The sequence below is a fragment of the Psammomys obesus genome, unplaced genomic scaffold (assembly GCF_907164565.1).
Source record: "Psammomys obesus unplaced genomic scaffold, mPsaObe1.curated_primary_1811, whole genome shotgun sequence".
Taxonomy (NCBI): Eukaryota; Metazoa; Chordata; class Mammalia; order Rodentia; family Muridae; genus Psammomys; species Psammomys obesus.
In genome coordinates this window covers 6,878,029-6,893,849 of record NW_026591711.1, presented here as the reverse complement: position 1 = coordinate 6,893,849, position 15,821 = coordinate 6,878,029, and the positions used below count along the sequence as shown (strand labels likewise).

Genomic DNA, 15,821 nt, shown 5'->3' with positions numbered 1-15,821 from the left:
ACACACACACACAGAGAGCTTTGCATATTCCCTGGTACACAGGATGCTCAACAGTGTTTTAAAAATAATTTATTTTTATTATTTGCAATTGTGTATGTGTGTGTCTGCATATTGGTGGGTATACATGAATGCAGGTCCCCACAGAGGCTAGAGATGCCAGAGTCCCCAGGAGCTATTGTTATAGCAGTTGTGAGTACCTGACATGGAAGCTGAACTTGGGTCTTCTGGAAGAGTACTATGTGCTCTTAACCACCGAAGTGTCTCTCCAGTCCTCAATAGTGTTTCTTTAGCCTCTACTTCCTATAACCTCCATGTTAATCCCTTTGTAGATGGAATACCAACACTTAGCTGATAAAGAGTGAGTATAATATATGTTAAGTGTTCTTAAAGATGTAATGATAGAGTTAGAAGCATATACTCTATGCACAGTTCATTTCAGAAGCAAAGTAATTTCCATGTAGAAATATATGTACATTTTGAGGATCCCTAAGGAAAGAGTATCCCTGTGAAACATAGTTTGTGGCAGAGATGGCAGAAGAGACAATAGCTGAGCTGAAACATTGAGTGGCAGATGACTTTTGACTGTTGGAAAAGCAGATCAGCAGTGCAGCCCATGAAAAGGAAACAGTGCAGCCTCAGAGATACAACGCTAAGGCATGGGGAAGAGATACTTAAAAACCCTCAAAAATCCCAGGAGGGCAGGTGGAGAGAAATTAGGGGTACAAGGGGGTGCTGAGATCAAAATGAACAAGATCTTGAACTCAGTCCTAAGGAGGTTCACATTCATTATCTAGATGGCATAGATACATTCATCATCATTACGGAAGTAAAAGCCTCCAGAACAAGGGTAGGGTATTATATCTACAGAACTTAGCATCAGGCGATTGCCCTTTTCACTCCATGGTGGGTAATACCCATGCTATCTGAACACATTCAGTCAATTAAGACTACTGACTGCCGGCTGCAAAATATCCCCATCATGCCAAAATGTCTGTGGAGTGAGTGGGGAGGGGGAAGAAGGTGTGATAATTAAAAGAATTGTTACTTGCAATGTCACAGGAGCCTATGTGTTAACCCCACATGCTGGGAAGTTAGAATGCTCCCAGCTGCCATGGGGAGGGAGGATTTTGATCCCTGGCACCACTCATTGGGACAAGATGAATCACAAATGTGTTAATAGTGAGGTTCCATGTCATAACGTGCCAGATGGAGGTGGTTACATCTCTGATTGATTGCCTCCTGGCCAAGACAGGGGTTTTCCAGAAGGCGAATGTCTCCAAATTGGCATCCAAGCTCTAGGGATCAGCAGGTCTTTATTATGGTCAACAAGGACCTGACATTCTCTACTTTATGAAGTGTGGCTGCCCTGAAGACATGGGCAGCCACAACCAGTATCTGGATAAAGAAAGATGTGTTGAATGTTGAAGGTGTGAGCGACAACAGAAGCAGGTTTGGGCTGGGCGGTGCTTGTATAGTTAAGCATGGTTGTTAGCCAATCTGGACGCATTGGAAATGAGAAGATGTGGGTGGGGGTCGGGTGGGAAGAGGCGGTACAAGTCCTGCTTATGAACAAAATAAATTAGAGGAAGACAGGGCGGGGTGGGGGGAGGAGGGAGAAAAGGAGGGAGGGAGGGAGGGAGGGAGGGAGAGAGAGAGAGAGAGAGAGAGAGAGAGAGAGAGAGAGAGAGAATGCATCCAAGTCTCAGACCCCAAATCCCCACAGCAGATGAGCATGGATGCCAGGCAGAGACCAGGGGACAGAAACAGAGCAAAGGACAACAACTAGCTGTCCTTCCTGTCTGTTCCCTTGTGCTCACTCCAAACGTGACCACCCAGCCCTTTGTTGTTGCTGCCTCCCCACCCCCCACCTCCCGCAAGCTTCCAACTATAAACAGCCAACTACAAGGGCAATAACTATGGCATCCTACTGGGAAGGAAGGCAGCTTCTCACAGTCTCTGGAGCAGGCGCTGGGTCCTAATACAGGACAGAGAATAAAGCTTCATTACAGAACAATGGAGTTAGCTGCCAGAGCCTACAGATTTGAATAAACAACAAATAAGCAACATCTGCTCCAGCATATGTGTATGGTAAAAAAAAAGTCACAAAATAAAAGAATTTGTAAATGCCAAAAGCAACACTAAACTGCCAGGGCTACTGTAGAGTGAATTTTTAATTGCACATGCAAAGAGGCAGGCTGTGGGTATTAGTCTCACATATGTCTTCTTGCTGCCAACCTGGGAGTATAGATGAATTTAATTAAATAAGGATTATCCCTTCTCCCCAGTACAATTACTTATTTATAACAATGATAAAATTGCCTAATAAAATTGTAATATTTTTTAAAACAAGGCTAGAACATACCCAGCTTTCTGTAAAAGTTGTTCAGGGCTATTTAGGCTTCAGTATGTCTTTAAAATTAAGTCTATGCCTATTGCCAAGGAACGAAAAAAGAAAGAAAGAGAGAAAGAAAGAAAGAAATAAAGAGAGAAAGAACAGAAAAAAAAGAATAGAAAAAAAGGAAAACCACCACCACCAAAATGCAGGCAGAACCTCATCATAAAGCTCGTCACATTTAAACAGACAGAGACCACATTATGGAGAAATATAAAGATGACACTGGGTGACATGGGAATTGGTCTCCATGGGGTGTGCAGAAAATTAAGCAATTGGACTTGAATTGAGTCCAAACAACTGAGCCTAGGGACTGGGCCCCTGAGACCTGCTCTCCACCAGTCTGCTGTCCCTAATACTTCTAAACAGGCAGTTCCTAGAGATCAGTTCCCTTCATTTTTGGAAGGTGTGCTGTTGCACGGACACTGTTTCCCTGCAAACACAACAGCTCTCAAATCAACCAAACAGTAAAAGAGAGGAGCACCCTGTTCCTCTCCTTAGGGACAGTGAAGAGGGTCTGTACACCTCAGCCATGCACACAGTCAGTGGGGCCCTAGTTACTGGTCCTAGTTTAAAGCTGTCATGTGCAAAGTGGCTCAGGTGCCAGATCTTAGGTAAGAAATCTCTGGTTTCCGATGCATGGGGTCTTAGTTTATTTTTAATTTAATAGCCTTCCTGCACAAGGATTTAAAGTGGGTGCTGAATGCACCACCAGGAGAATTCTTCACAGATCAGTCCACGGCAACAGAATTTAACACAGCCAGGGGCTCTGCAGTGTTTGCCTGTAGTCGTGGTTCCATCTCTACCTTACTTTCCTCCCCTACCATGGGGAGGTGATGAGTGAATGCACCCCAGAGGATGCATGCTTAATACCTGTAATGTGGCACACAGGAATGTGATTGTGCAAAACCATACACAAGAAGAATTTCAAAGGATATTTTCTAAGATTCCTAAATTCACACCCGGCTCTTTTCTAGTCATTAGTATCTTTCTTTGCATGTAGTACTTTTCTCTGTAAAATTCAATAATTACTTGGTTTCTGTTGATGCTCATAAATTCTTTGAGAGTAGGTAAGGTTGCCTTTCCTCTCATTTGAGTATAAGAAACTTGAGTTCCCATGAACTGTGATATCTGCCAGAGAACCCTGGGACTAATCTCCACATTTACTGAGGGTAATCATATTGAAATCCAGGAACTAAAATACTGGTATTTTCAAAATATTAATTGTCTTCTTCCTATAACACATTGTTACAATGTTAATTCATACTAGTGAACTATAATGAGAACTTCTAGGCTGGGGATGTAGGTCAGTGGTAGAGACCTTGACTAGGGGCTTGAGGCCCTGGATACCCAGCATCACAAGTGAACAAACATAGCACTACGACTCACTCTTCTACCTAAGATGAGAGGAGCACAGATATGATGTGACCAGTGTTGGAGGCAGGCTGCATGGAGGCTGCACTGGATCCCACATTCAAGTGGAGCAGCTTAGGAAAAGAAAGAGAAATAGAAACAAGTATTTCTAGTCTCTCCAGATGAGCAGTGCCATTTGCTCAGAGGGAAGGGAGGGAGAGAAGTAAGAGTCCAGGGATCTGACTGTGTGCTAAATGACAATGGTGGAGTTGAAGTAGTGCCTCAGCATCCTTGAAATAGCCCCAGAAGACAGAAGGGAGGGAGGGAGGAACAGAGACAGGCAGAGCAAGCAGAATCTAGCCCAGAGACAAGATATGAGGCCACTTGATGTGCTGGGGTGAGTTGGTAGGGAGATAGGTGCTCCCATTTTCTAAAGAGAAGGGGAAGGAGGATACAGGAAGAGGGTGGGAAGGTGAGACCAGGAGGAGAGGAGAGAGGCTGGGATGTAAAGTAAATAAATAAATAAACTTATATCATAAAAAAGAATTAAAAAAAAAAACACAAAAAACATGCTCAAACTAGGTAGTAGTGGTGGACACCTTTAATCCTAGCACATGGGAGGCAGAGGTAGGAGGATCTTTGTGAGTTTGAAGACAGCCTTGTCTACAAAGTGCGTTCCAGGACAGCCAAGGCTGTTACACAGAGGAACCCTGTTTCAAAAAAGCAAAACCAAACAACCAACCAACCAAACAAACAAACAAACAAACAAAAGAAATGTGCTCAAATGTTCCTTTTCTAAACCTGAAACAAAAGCACTACTAACACATACTTAATAATTTACTCTTACAAATATACCTAATTTTAAACAACATTCGTAGATCACTTTTTTGTTGACTAAATAGTTGGCTTTGTTTCAGACTAATTAGAAGATACAGACAAGTAAAAGAAAAAAAAGCCAGATGTCAGTCTGCCATCAAAGATCACTGTTAACAATACTGTATCTATTTATCTATCCTCTACCTATCTGTCTGTCTATCTGTCTGCCAACCTGTCTACCTACCTACCCATTCATCTATCATGTATCTGTCTATTTACTTACCTACCTATGTATCCATCCATCTATTATCTATCTACCTATCTCTTTATCTATACATATTTGTAGATTTATCTATTTCCTTACCAATCTATTTACCCATCAATCACCTAGTTGTATGGGAGAGTAAAATGTTTAAATATTTGCTGAAAATTAAATCTGTCCATTATACACTACAAGAAAAAGAAAAAAAAATATTTATTTGAAACCAATCACCACCAGACAGGCAGTAGACTGTTAACTGTAGCTTATGTCAGCACTCAATTTTTATGTGTTAAAGAAATTACAGATGCTATAAATCCTAAATCCCATATATTTATAGGCTCTCTCTATATGACCCTAGCTGGCCTAGAACACAGTGCACCCAGGCTGACTTCAGGCTCACAGAGATTCACCTGTGTCTGTTCCCTGAGTGCTAAGATTCAAGGCAGTAACACCAATCTCCATCTATAGGTCTATTTTTATTTATATGTGTATTTTAAAGCAAAAAATTGAGGTATGCTTCTCTAGGAACAATCTTCATAATGATGACTTAGACTCTCAGCTATGATTTTAACAGTGCATTCTGACAAAGCAAGCCCTCATGATTTCATTCTAAGGGACTGCCCCATCTCCGTTTTATGCTTAACATTTAAATAATCCTCTTTGTTAGATATCTAAGCTAGTTCTAAGCTAGTCCTGATTTTTGTACCTTGGTAGTATTTCATAGAGTAACTTTCTAGCGAGCGTGCTGAGGCCACCATGTAGCCACAGTTGAAAGTTTCAGATATAAATTGTTTAATGAGTTTCTTTGACACAGATTGTGTGGGCACTTGCACCTCTATTTTACTTAATTTAATTTATCTTGTATCACAATTGAGTTGAAAATTGCTCACTTACATACTTTTATTTAATAAAAATTCTTTCCAAAATCTTGCATTTTGTTAATATTTTTGTGAAATATTTTTAAATCTTTCAGATTTTAATACATAGAAAGTACAGAAAAAGAACACAACAAAGCAACAAACTTTTTTGTTTTTCAAGACAAGGTTTCTCTGTTTTGCCTTGGCTGTCCTGAACTCATTTTTTAGAGCAGGTTGGCCTTGAACTTACTGCTTGCCTCTGCTTCTCCGAGTACTGGGATTAAAGGCGTGTACTACCACACCCAGCTACATTAGAGTTCTATCAAATTTCTATCAAATATATAAGCTCTATCAAAATTTAACACTTGTAATCATTATGTTTCTTTTAAAATTGCTCAGGGTCAAATCCTAGGCATTGCACAAGCTAGGGAAGTACTTTAGCACTGAGCTGTAATCTCATGATGTGTGTGTGTGTGTGTGTGTGTGTGTGTGTGTGTGTGTGCACATGTAGGGTGGTGTATGGGGGTATATGTATGTTCAGTGTATAGTGGAGGTCAGAGGTCAATGATGCCCTGTCTTATCACTTGCTTCCTTACACTTATGAAAAAGAGCCTGTACTAGTTGCCTTTTGTCAACTTTACATAGACCTAGACATATCTGGAAAAAAGTAATAGCAGTTGAGGACTTGCTTCCATCAGACTGGCATTTAGGTAAACCTCTGGGGGCATTTTCTTAATGGATAATTAATGTAGGATAGCCCAGCTCCTTGGGGATGGTACCACTCCTGGGCAGGTGGTCCTGGGTTGTAGAAGAAAGCAGGTTGTGTAAGTCATGAATAGCAAGCAAATAAGCAGCATTTTTGTGTGGTTCGTGCCTCCAGGTTTCTGCTCTGAGTTCTTGCCGTAGCTTCTGATGATGTACTGTAACATGTATCACGTAAGCCAAACAAGCCCTTTCCTCTCCAAGTTGCTTTTGATCATGTTTATTATGTTTGATCATGTTTATCACACAATAGGAAGCCAACATAAGGGAGAGTCTCTTACAGAATCTGGAGTTCTTTGGTTCATAGAATAGTGTGGGTCCCTCGACCTCTTGCTTCCAGCCCACTATGCCCAAACTGTGTGTAGATGTGAGATCTGAACTCAGATCCTCATGCTTACATAGTACAAGTTTTATAACTGAGCCAACTCCTAGCCTCTCCCAAGTCATTTCATAGCATTTTGTTTCAAGAGTTAAACCGGAACTGCACATCCTGTTAGTCTTACTATTTAAGCTTACTTCTTCCAAACCCCATTCTAACTGTTCTAGAATCCTTTTAGTAACATTTAAGGAGAGGAGCAATTAAAAAAAAAAAAAGCAATAGCTAAATGTTTTGCATATAAAACTTTATTTACTCCTTCACAGTCCTTTGAGGTAGACCATGTTGTCAATGCTCTTATAGTGTTTCTTTAGAGAGAGACACAGAAGTGTGAACACTGGGTAAATGATTCCCAAGTGGCAGCTGCTATAGAGTATGGTGTTGGATTTTGCTTCAGAGATTCACCTTTCGAACATGCCTTCGGTTCTTTGAGCACTTTGTCTTGGGAGGGGCACAGTTATGCTTGCTGAGGCTTCCTAGTTTTGGAAATGATATCAGGTGTCCCTTGGATGTTGAAAGAATATGTGTAGGTATAAAAATTATTGGTTCACATATTTCAGTTCTACATAACAGTGATTTTATCTTCGTTTTGTCATTTAATATTACTAATGAGATGTTTACTCATTAGACAGAAGTGTGTATTTCTGTCTGGAAATTCATGAGTTACCTTTGCCTTGCCAAATCCTTTAACTTTATATAATTTACTTTGTTATTACATATTCTAATTTCCCAGATATGGTTGGGCTTGGTAAACATTTTAATGTGACATTCATTTATTTTGCATAAAGTATGATATATACATACACAATCACATTCAGTAATCTCTGGATTCTACTTGTGTTTGGCATTGGAGATGGGAGAGTTGGGAGAGAAAAAGCTTGGAGTCCTTGCCTTCCCTGTTCTGCTGAGTGGCATGCACCTTAGCTGCCTCCTTTCATAGACAGATTTAGTTTTGAGCAAAAGTATTAACTCCTTGTTCCAGGTACAACTTCCTTTCTGACTGACCATTCTGACAGTGGCAGTGTCAACATGATGTGTCACATCAAGAATCTGCATCACTTACTGTTGGTTTCTATCAAACAGTTTGTGGAAACAGTTTTGTGAGTATTCAATCTGGTTTTTCTTTGTTTTTTTTGTTTGTTTGATTTTGCTTTTAAATAAAATCTTGCTTTCACTTTTCTTCCAACTTTTCCAAATCAAAATGTTCATTTTAGCAATTATTTCAACTTGTTATGATCCCAGATTTGTCTTCCTGGTTATCTGTTAGTTCTCAAAGCAAAAAACCAATAGTCAGTGTTTAGTTGGCCCTGAAAACACCACACACTACAGGGATTATAGCTTAGTAGATGACATTACAGTTTAACTACATCATCTGTTACCAAATATTAGAGACCAAAAGCCTCTGTAAAACTAAGGCCACTCATCAAGTATAAGATATACCTGGATTTGAGAGATGAAATCTGGAGAGATACGATCAAATGCTGCAGTCGACCTTTCTCTTGTTCAATAGATGTTTTTCTATCTGGAGTCACAACTTTTTCCACACTCTGTTGGTGCTCCTACATGGGAGCCATCTCCTAACTATAGAGAGTCATTTCAAAGGCAGACAGGCAGCACTTTGGAATACACATTCTGGTACAGCAACCTCCCAGGGCTCAGCAGTGACATATCCTCACCAACCGCCCTTGCTGTCTCTCACACTTTCTGTAACTTGTACCTCATTTATAACCACAATGAGCCAAAAGGCTCAGGTGTTGGGAAATTGGCTCATGCAATTTCTTCAGAAAAGCTGTATATACATCTATCTCTTCTCCTCTGTGTATCATCTATCTTCTCTTATCTATTTATGTATAATCTATCATCTATCTATCTATCTATCTATCTATCTATCTATCTATCTATCCATCCATCATGTATCCATCCATCTATTTACCTATTATGCAATGGCTTTGTATCTGATACAAGTTTTCAGAACCTTGGTCAAAACAGAAATAGGAAAAGTCTAACTCAACTGTCTGTTAAATCCACTTTAAATCTAGTATTTTCTAGATCCATCTAAGTAGTGTTTGTTTATTATATCATTTCCATGTCTTTTTCAAGAACTTAGATAATTTTTCCACACATCATCTACTTTTCAGTAATTTCTCTTAGGTAGTCACTCTGTAAATTAAATGCTTTCATTGTATGAGTTTTTTTTTTTTAGTATATTCCTTTTTTTCTATTAGTATTTTCTGTACTTCTTTTTTAAATTATTTTTTATTTGTTACAATTCATTCACTTTGTATCCAAGCTGTAACCTCCTCCCTTTGCCCTCCCAACCTCACTCTCCCTCCCTCTTCTCCCTCTCCTCCCATGCCCCTCCCCACATACTTCTATTTTTATTCCTTTTTATGTCCTTAACTTTTCAATCTATTTAAGTTTGCTATTGTGCCATTTTATTTATCTATGAGTCCACTTAATGGCTTTCATAACCTCTTTGCTTTAAATAATATATATTACCCCCGCAGAGGTATGCTATCCATCTTTGAAGCACTTTCTTGAGCATCACTGACAGAAAGTGGAGGGGATATTTTAGTTAGTGTGGTCTGAAGATGCCTTTATCATCTTATTCTAAGGCACTTTGTTGCAAGTAGATTCTGGCTTACAAGTATTGTCCTGTGGCCTCCATCACTTTTGATGAGAAGTTCCTTGTCTTTCAAATCTCTGCTCTCCTATTCTTTTCTGTGCCTGTTTAAACATGTTCTCTTCCAATTGCTCTTTATACCATGTGTGTCTTTCTGGTTCTGGGTTACCTCACTCAAGATGATCTTTCCTGGTTCCATCCATTTGCCTGCAAATTTCATAATGTCCTTGTTTTTAATAGCTGAGTAGTATTCCAATGTGCAAATGTGCCACAATTTCTGTATCCCTTCTTCTACTGAGGGACATCTGGGCTGTTTCCAGCTTACGGCTATTACAAATAAAGCAGCTATGAACATGGTTCTTCCTCTTTTTTTTTTTTTTTATTTTTTTAGACAAAGCTTCTCTGTGTATCCCTGGCTGTCCTGGACTCTCTTTGAAGATCAGGCTGGCCTTGAACTCACAGAGCTCCGCTTGCCTCTGCCTCCTGAGTGCTGGGTTTACAGGTGTGTGCCACCATGCCCTGAACATAGTTAAGTAAATGTTTTTGTTGTATGATGGAGCGTCTTTTAGGTATATACCCAGGAGTGGAAAAGCTGGATCTTGAGGTAGCACTATTCCCAATTTTCTGAGAAAGTGCCAGACTGATTTCTAAAGTGGTTGTACATGTTTGCACTCCCACCAGCAATGGAGGAAGGTTCCCCTTTCTCTACATCCTCTCCAGCATATGTTGTCACTTGAGTTTTTGATCTTAGCCTTTCTGATCAGTGAACGATGGAATCTCAGAGTCATTTTGATTTGCTCTTTATAACTTTCACCATAACACTTTGAGGTATAATGTTCTGTGCAATTATCCTGTTGGTATTTGCTAAGATTTTTGAATTTATATTTGCTTGTGTACATTTATTAGTGAATTAAGAAAATTAATTTTTTAAAAGCATTTTTCTTCACAGTTCTCCTTGACCAATTCCTGCTCCTTCTGCAATCACATGTCTTCATATTTAGTCTTCAATATTCTTCTATAGGTTCCTGTACCTCAGATAAATTTTCACACGGTTTTTAAATTTGTTTACCCTTTTTATATTTTCTATTGATCTGTAATATGTAACACATGTATGTTAAAGCTCACCAAATCTTTTCATCACTTCCAATTTGTGTTTAAATACTTTAGAGGGACAAAGCTTGATTATGTAGAACAGACTGGTTTCTAATTTATGGCATTCCTATACCATTCTTGGATGTTAGGATTATGGGTTTGTGCCACCTGCCCAGCTTGTGGTTAAGCTCTTCTACTGAAGTGTGAATTATAAAAATTATATCACTTTTTGAACTTTTTCTGTGTCATAATTTCTATTTTTCTTTTTAGATTTACAATAATTTTACTTACTGCAAGAAAACTTTCTTTTACAATATTTAGCATGATGATATTTGGTAATCCCAACATCTAAAGTTTTTATGGCTTTTCTCAATTTCTTGGGTTTTTATTGTTGTTTGTTTGTTTGTTGGTGAGCACTGGTTATATTTTCTAATTTCTTCATATGTTTAATAATTTTTATTATACCTAGACATTGAAAATAGTTTCTATCTCATGATGCAAGACACCTTTATGGGAAAGGTACCTATTATCCCAAACAGAATATTTTTTTTCCACTCCTTCCAGAATTTGCTATTTCTTGGGCTCTCTGATGCATGTTTAGTTCAAGTACTGAACAGCACTGTGGGCAGATTTCATACCTAGAATTTATGGATCTTCTAGCCATCTCTTTCTGGGATTCATGCCTCCTTTCTTTTTGAATCCTTCTGTCTTTATCCCAGATTTTGTCTGCTAATTTTTTTTTTTTTTTTTTTTTGGCTTGCAACATAACTTTCTGCTCAAGTTTTGGATGGAAAAGTGCCAGATAAGGCCACCTCAGGCAGGAGAAGCCTTTTGCTTTCCTTGAAAAACCTGCCCAGGTGCCAAGCATGGAAACCCTCAACTATTTGTATGCTGACATTCTATTTTCAGTGTCTTTAGGTAGAGGTAGAACATTTGGAAATACTATGTTTGATATTTGCCATTTTTTTTTTTTTTTTTTTTTTGTGGGAAAGCTGTCTATCATCAGAAACAGAATCAGATTTTGCATGCCAGATCTGAGTAGACCCTCAGTCCTGAAGGATTGTCCTCCAGAGGCATGGAATTTTCCCATACATCTCGCTGGTAATGAGCTCCTCCACAGATTGCTGAATACTCCTTTGCAGTCAATCTTTTTGTGGCAGACATTTTTCCTGAACAACCAGATTTTGAAGTGCTAAATCTTGTGACAATTTTCCGATGTTTATTTATAATGTGGCAGGAAATGTATGTGCTGAGCTTAGTAGTTACATAAGATTCATTTGGAAATGATGCCATTGATGCATTATTTGTTTTTTAGTAAAATGTATTTTTTTAATCCCTTGATGTGTTTTTCTTTTAGAATCTTTCACACAACTTGTCTCACCTTCTTTCTCTCTTTTAGAACCTACACATTCTCCACAGCTTCTGGAATATAGAAGATGTACCTTCCTCATTTTAATTAGCATGCATATGTATTTCCTTTCTTATATTACTTGTCATTCCAATGTTAACTTTTGAGAAGTTAAGCAAGGATACTGTATTTATAGTTTTGGTCTTCACTTCGTTCAAATTCATGTTTGAAATAATTATATATTTTGCTAACATTCATAATTTTGTGCATGAGTAGAGGCAACTGAGCTCTAATGATATTTCTGAGATTATTATGTGCTTTCATTTTTTTGTGTGTAATATATGCCTTTAAACAATTGCTTTCCATGGTTCTGTAGGCTAGCTTGCTCAGCTCTCTAGTTGTCACTGGATCCTGGGCTAGAGTCAGCTCAAAAGTGGACTAGGCTAGGCATCAAGAATGGCTCCTTTATAGGGAAGTTCATTTAGGGCACTGGCAAAACTCACATGTGTTCATCTTTTAGATGAAATCATCTTTGGAATTTTGCATTCAAAAAATTGCATATATATATATATATATATATATATATATGATTCAAAGTGACACAAGATAATTTTTGTGCTTTATTAACCCAATTAATTTGACTCTTTGATTTCAGTCTTATTTTTATTAAGTTGTTTTGAGACAGGGTATCACAGGCTGGTCTCAAACTTGCCATTCTCCTGTCTCAGCCTCCTCTGTGTTGGGATTATAGACATATGCTACCATACTTTGGCAACAATATTATTTTGGGAAATTTTTTAAAAATTAAAAAAGAAAGATGTGTGTGTGTGTGAGAGAGAGAGAGAGAGAGACTCCGACTTGTCCAGATTTTTCTTTTTAGGCAAACTACCACTTTTCTCACTTTAGTCCTCCTAATTTGCCTGACTTCCCACATAATCTTTTTTGGAATAATTGGGATGGCTTATGTGATATCAGTAGACCTCCTAATTGAATGTCAAGGAAGGCAGTTTCTATTGACAAGGGGACCTCCAGCTTCATTGAGAAGCATTCAATTAGATGGAAAACAGATGCTTATTTTTGTCTTATAAACCTCAATGCAGGTTATGTGGTAATTACTTGAAGAGCAGGATAACAATTTATGTAATCAGCAGGACCCTATAATTACTAATGCATAATTTCTAAACAGCATTTAGCAAAATGAGACCCATACACACACTTTGTAATGGAAAAGATGTGTTTGACACCACACTAAATTAAATTTAAAATTTGCATATTTTCTTCCAGGAAACACACTAGCTTCATCTGCTCTATTTTGCTTGACTAATCTCTGCCTGATTCCAGCTTCACTGAAGGACCACACAGCTGTGAGAGCTGTGACTTGGGGCATGAGAAGCAGGAACAAAGCAGGGTTTAGTCTGTATTCTAGAATGTAGAGCATCATCCCAAGAGATGCCAGGAAAGCTGCACTCTGGCAATTTCTTTCCACAAGGCCACACAAAATTTAGAATTCAACTGTTGATAGGAAACTTAAAAAATATTTGCACTTATTTATTTATCGTGTAGGGAAAAAACCAAAGCCCATTAAATGGTGTAATTTGTGCAACAACCAGCACTGGACAGTAGGAGGGGAAAAGCACCCACTCACTCTCAGATTGGAATGGAAATCCATTCTCCTACATGACTCATACAGACACTGCTACACACACATTCAAATCACGTACAGCAGCCACAGGAAGAGTAAATGGTATCCTGAAAAGTATTTTAAAATGTACATGCAATTTACATTGCAATGTAGATGATACAGAAATGTATAGGAATTCATGGAGACAATGAATCTCCATGTATTTTCATTGAACTACCTGGGTATCCACTATTTCATTCCCTCTCTGAACAATCAAACTCATTGATGAAATCATCTGTTTTTGAATTCTTACCTACAATTCCTGAGGTCAGGTTAAGAGGGTTGCCAATGTCTTCTTCAAAGCTCTGGACCTAAGACATCAAAATACATCAGTTTCACTAGAAATATTTTCATGACACATTTACTTGATTTGATCAATTATCAATGATTATCCACTGATAACCACAGTGGATAATATAGAGGAATAAACATGAGTTGCCAGACTCAAATAGTAATAGGCTCCTGGGAAGAGGTGGCATGAGATGTCCACATAAAAGACTCAAAGAATTAAGAGTTCAGGGGAGGGGCAGATCACTTGTGGGTGAGGGGATCAAAGCCTTTGAACTTCTTTTGCCACTGGAAAATATTAAACATGCGTGAGAAAGTTAGCTAACTTTGACTTGATAAGCTTATGCTCAGTAATTCCTATAGTACAGCTGCTACATAGTACTTAGACACAATAAACAAAATTTATTTCTAAATTGAGGAAGCAGAGTTTATTTTTAAAGTATTTTGGGAAGCAATGGATAATATTGTATAAATGATGACCAAGCTATTGCTAAAACAAGGCAGTAAACATAACCTTTAAACACAGCTTACTGTAGAAGTATGTCACCGAGAAAATGCTTTAGAAGGTGAAAATAGTTACTATTGACATTTGGAGTGTTTCCTTCTAGTATTCATGTTTTGCACACTCTCTCTGGATATAGTTATGAAGTTAAAAGTTTTCACACAAGAACTTGGAAGGCATATTATCTTATAATCTTACACTGAGACCCGATTAGATGGACTTCCCAGTGTTTCTCTTGTTGGTTTGGTAGCTCAAACCAATGTGCTTCATCACATTTTTAAATGTAATGAGAAAGCTCTCTTCTTACATCATTAGCACGAAGAAAAACCCACAGAGTACGATGCAACAATTTAAAATAAGTGCCAGGTATATCCCTGGGCTTCCTACCTGATCTGAAGTTATTAGTTAAAAAAAAAAAAATCAGAAGGAATTAAATAACTACAGAAGCAGTCTTCATCCAATGAGATGCCAACTGACAACAATACTGTTTGATCTCACATTTGTTTTCTGCAATATGTGATCCATTCACAAACATAAAGAAGCATCCATCATGTAGAATAACTGCATGAATTTCATAAGTATTAAATTTATTTAACATTTTAAATGTTAGCTTAATTAATGTAAAAAAGAAATGGACCCAACTTGACTTAGTAGAATTAAACACATTAAATATCTTGCCCTTTGCATTAGAAATCTATGTATAATTTTTGTTGAAAGTATGGTCTTGATATTCATGCCAAATATTGCCAAAAGCACTAGTCAACAGAACTAGAGAGAAGCATGGATCGATTGGCTGTAAAGGAAAGTTTAGCCAATCACAGTTAAAACTCTACTGGCCAGATATTTATGCATATTGGCTATCATTTAAATGTCTCAAAATCTGCCATTTTACACATATTTTTATTGCTTATAATTTTATTTCTTTAGATTTGCTACTGAAAAATAAACATCAAACCTAACATTGGTTCCTCTTTAATATGAAGTCTCCTTAAGCTGCATTTTCTCATTCTATGGCATTGAGTGAAGTAACAGTTATCAGTAAGCTCATGTCCCTTTGAAGCTACCATTATGAATACAGATATAAGTGGAAATATACATACATATGTATATATTTTTATCAACTAAATACAAAAGGAAATATCAGAATAACAGTGCAAACCAGTATGAGTGAGAGAAAGTAAGAATGAAGAATTAGAGAAGACAGGTGAAATAGGGTTACAATGAATATCAATAAACTCTCAATGAATATCAACAAACTCTAAGGTGCACAAATAAAGAAAACTAACTCCTCACATACAAAGCTCATACTGAATTCTTAGTGTCTTATTAAGGATGTTGCATGACACATTTTGGTTAGTATTTCCAAACACTTTGCTGTCAAAAGTTCAGCACATGGAGGGGACTGGAACTCCACAAGGAGAGCAACAGAACAAGATAATTTGAACACAGGGAACTTCCCAGAAAATCAT

The 15,821-nt window shown here is 37.9% G+C and overlaps 1 protein-coding gene across 1 annotated transcript in view; it reads right to left on the bottom strand.

Annotated features, from left to right (window-relative positions):
• Itprid1 (ITPR interacting domain containing 1) overlaps nucleotides 1-15,821 on the bottom strand; it is a 99,067-nt gene that overhangs the window by 57,968 nt on the left and 25,278 nt on the right. The window contains exon 8 of the mRNA XM_055611821.1: nucleotides 13,816-13,873. Coding sequence (XP_055467796.1) covers nucleotides 13,816-13,873 — 58 coding nt within the window. The remainder of the gene's footprint in view (nucleotides 1-13,815; nucleotides 13,874-15,821) is intronic.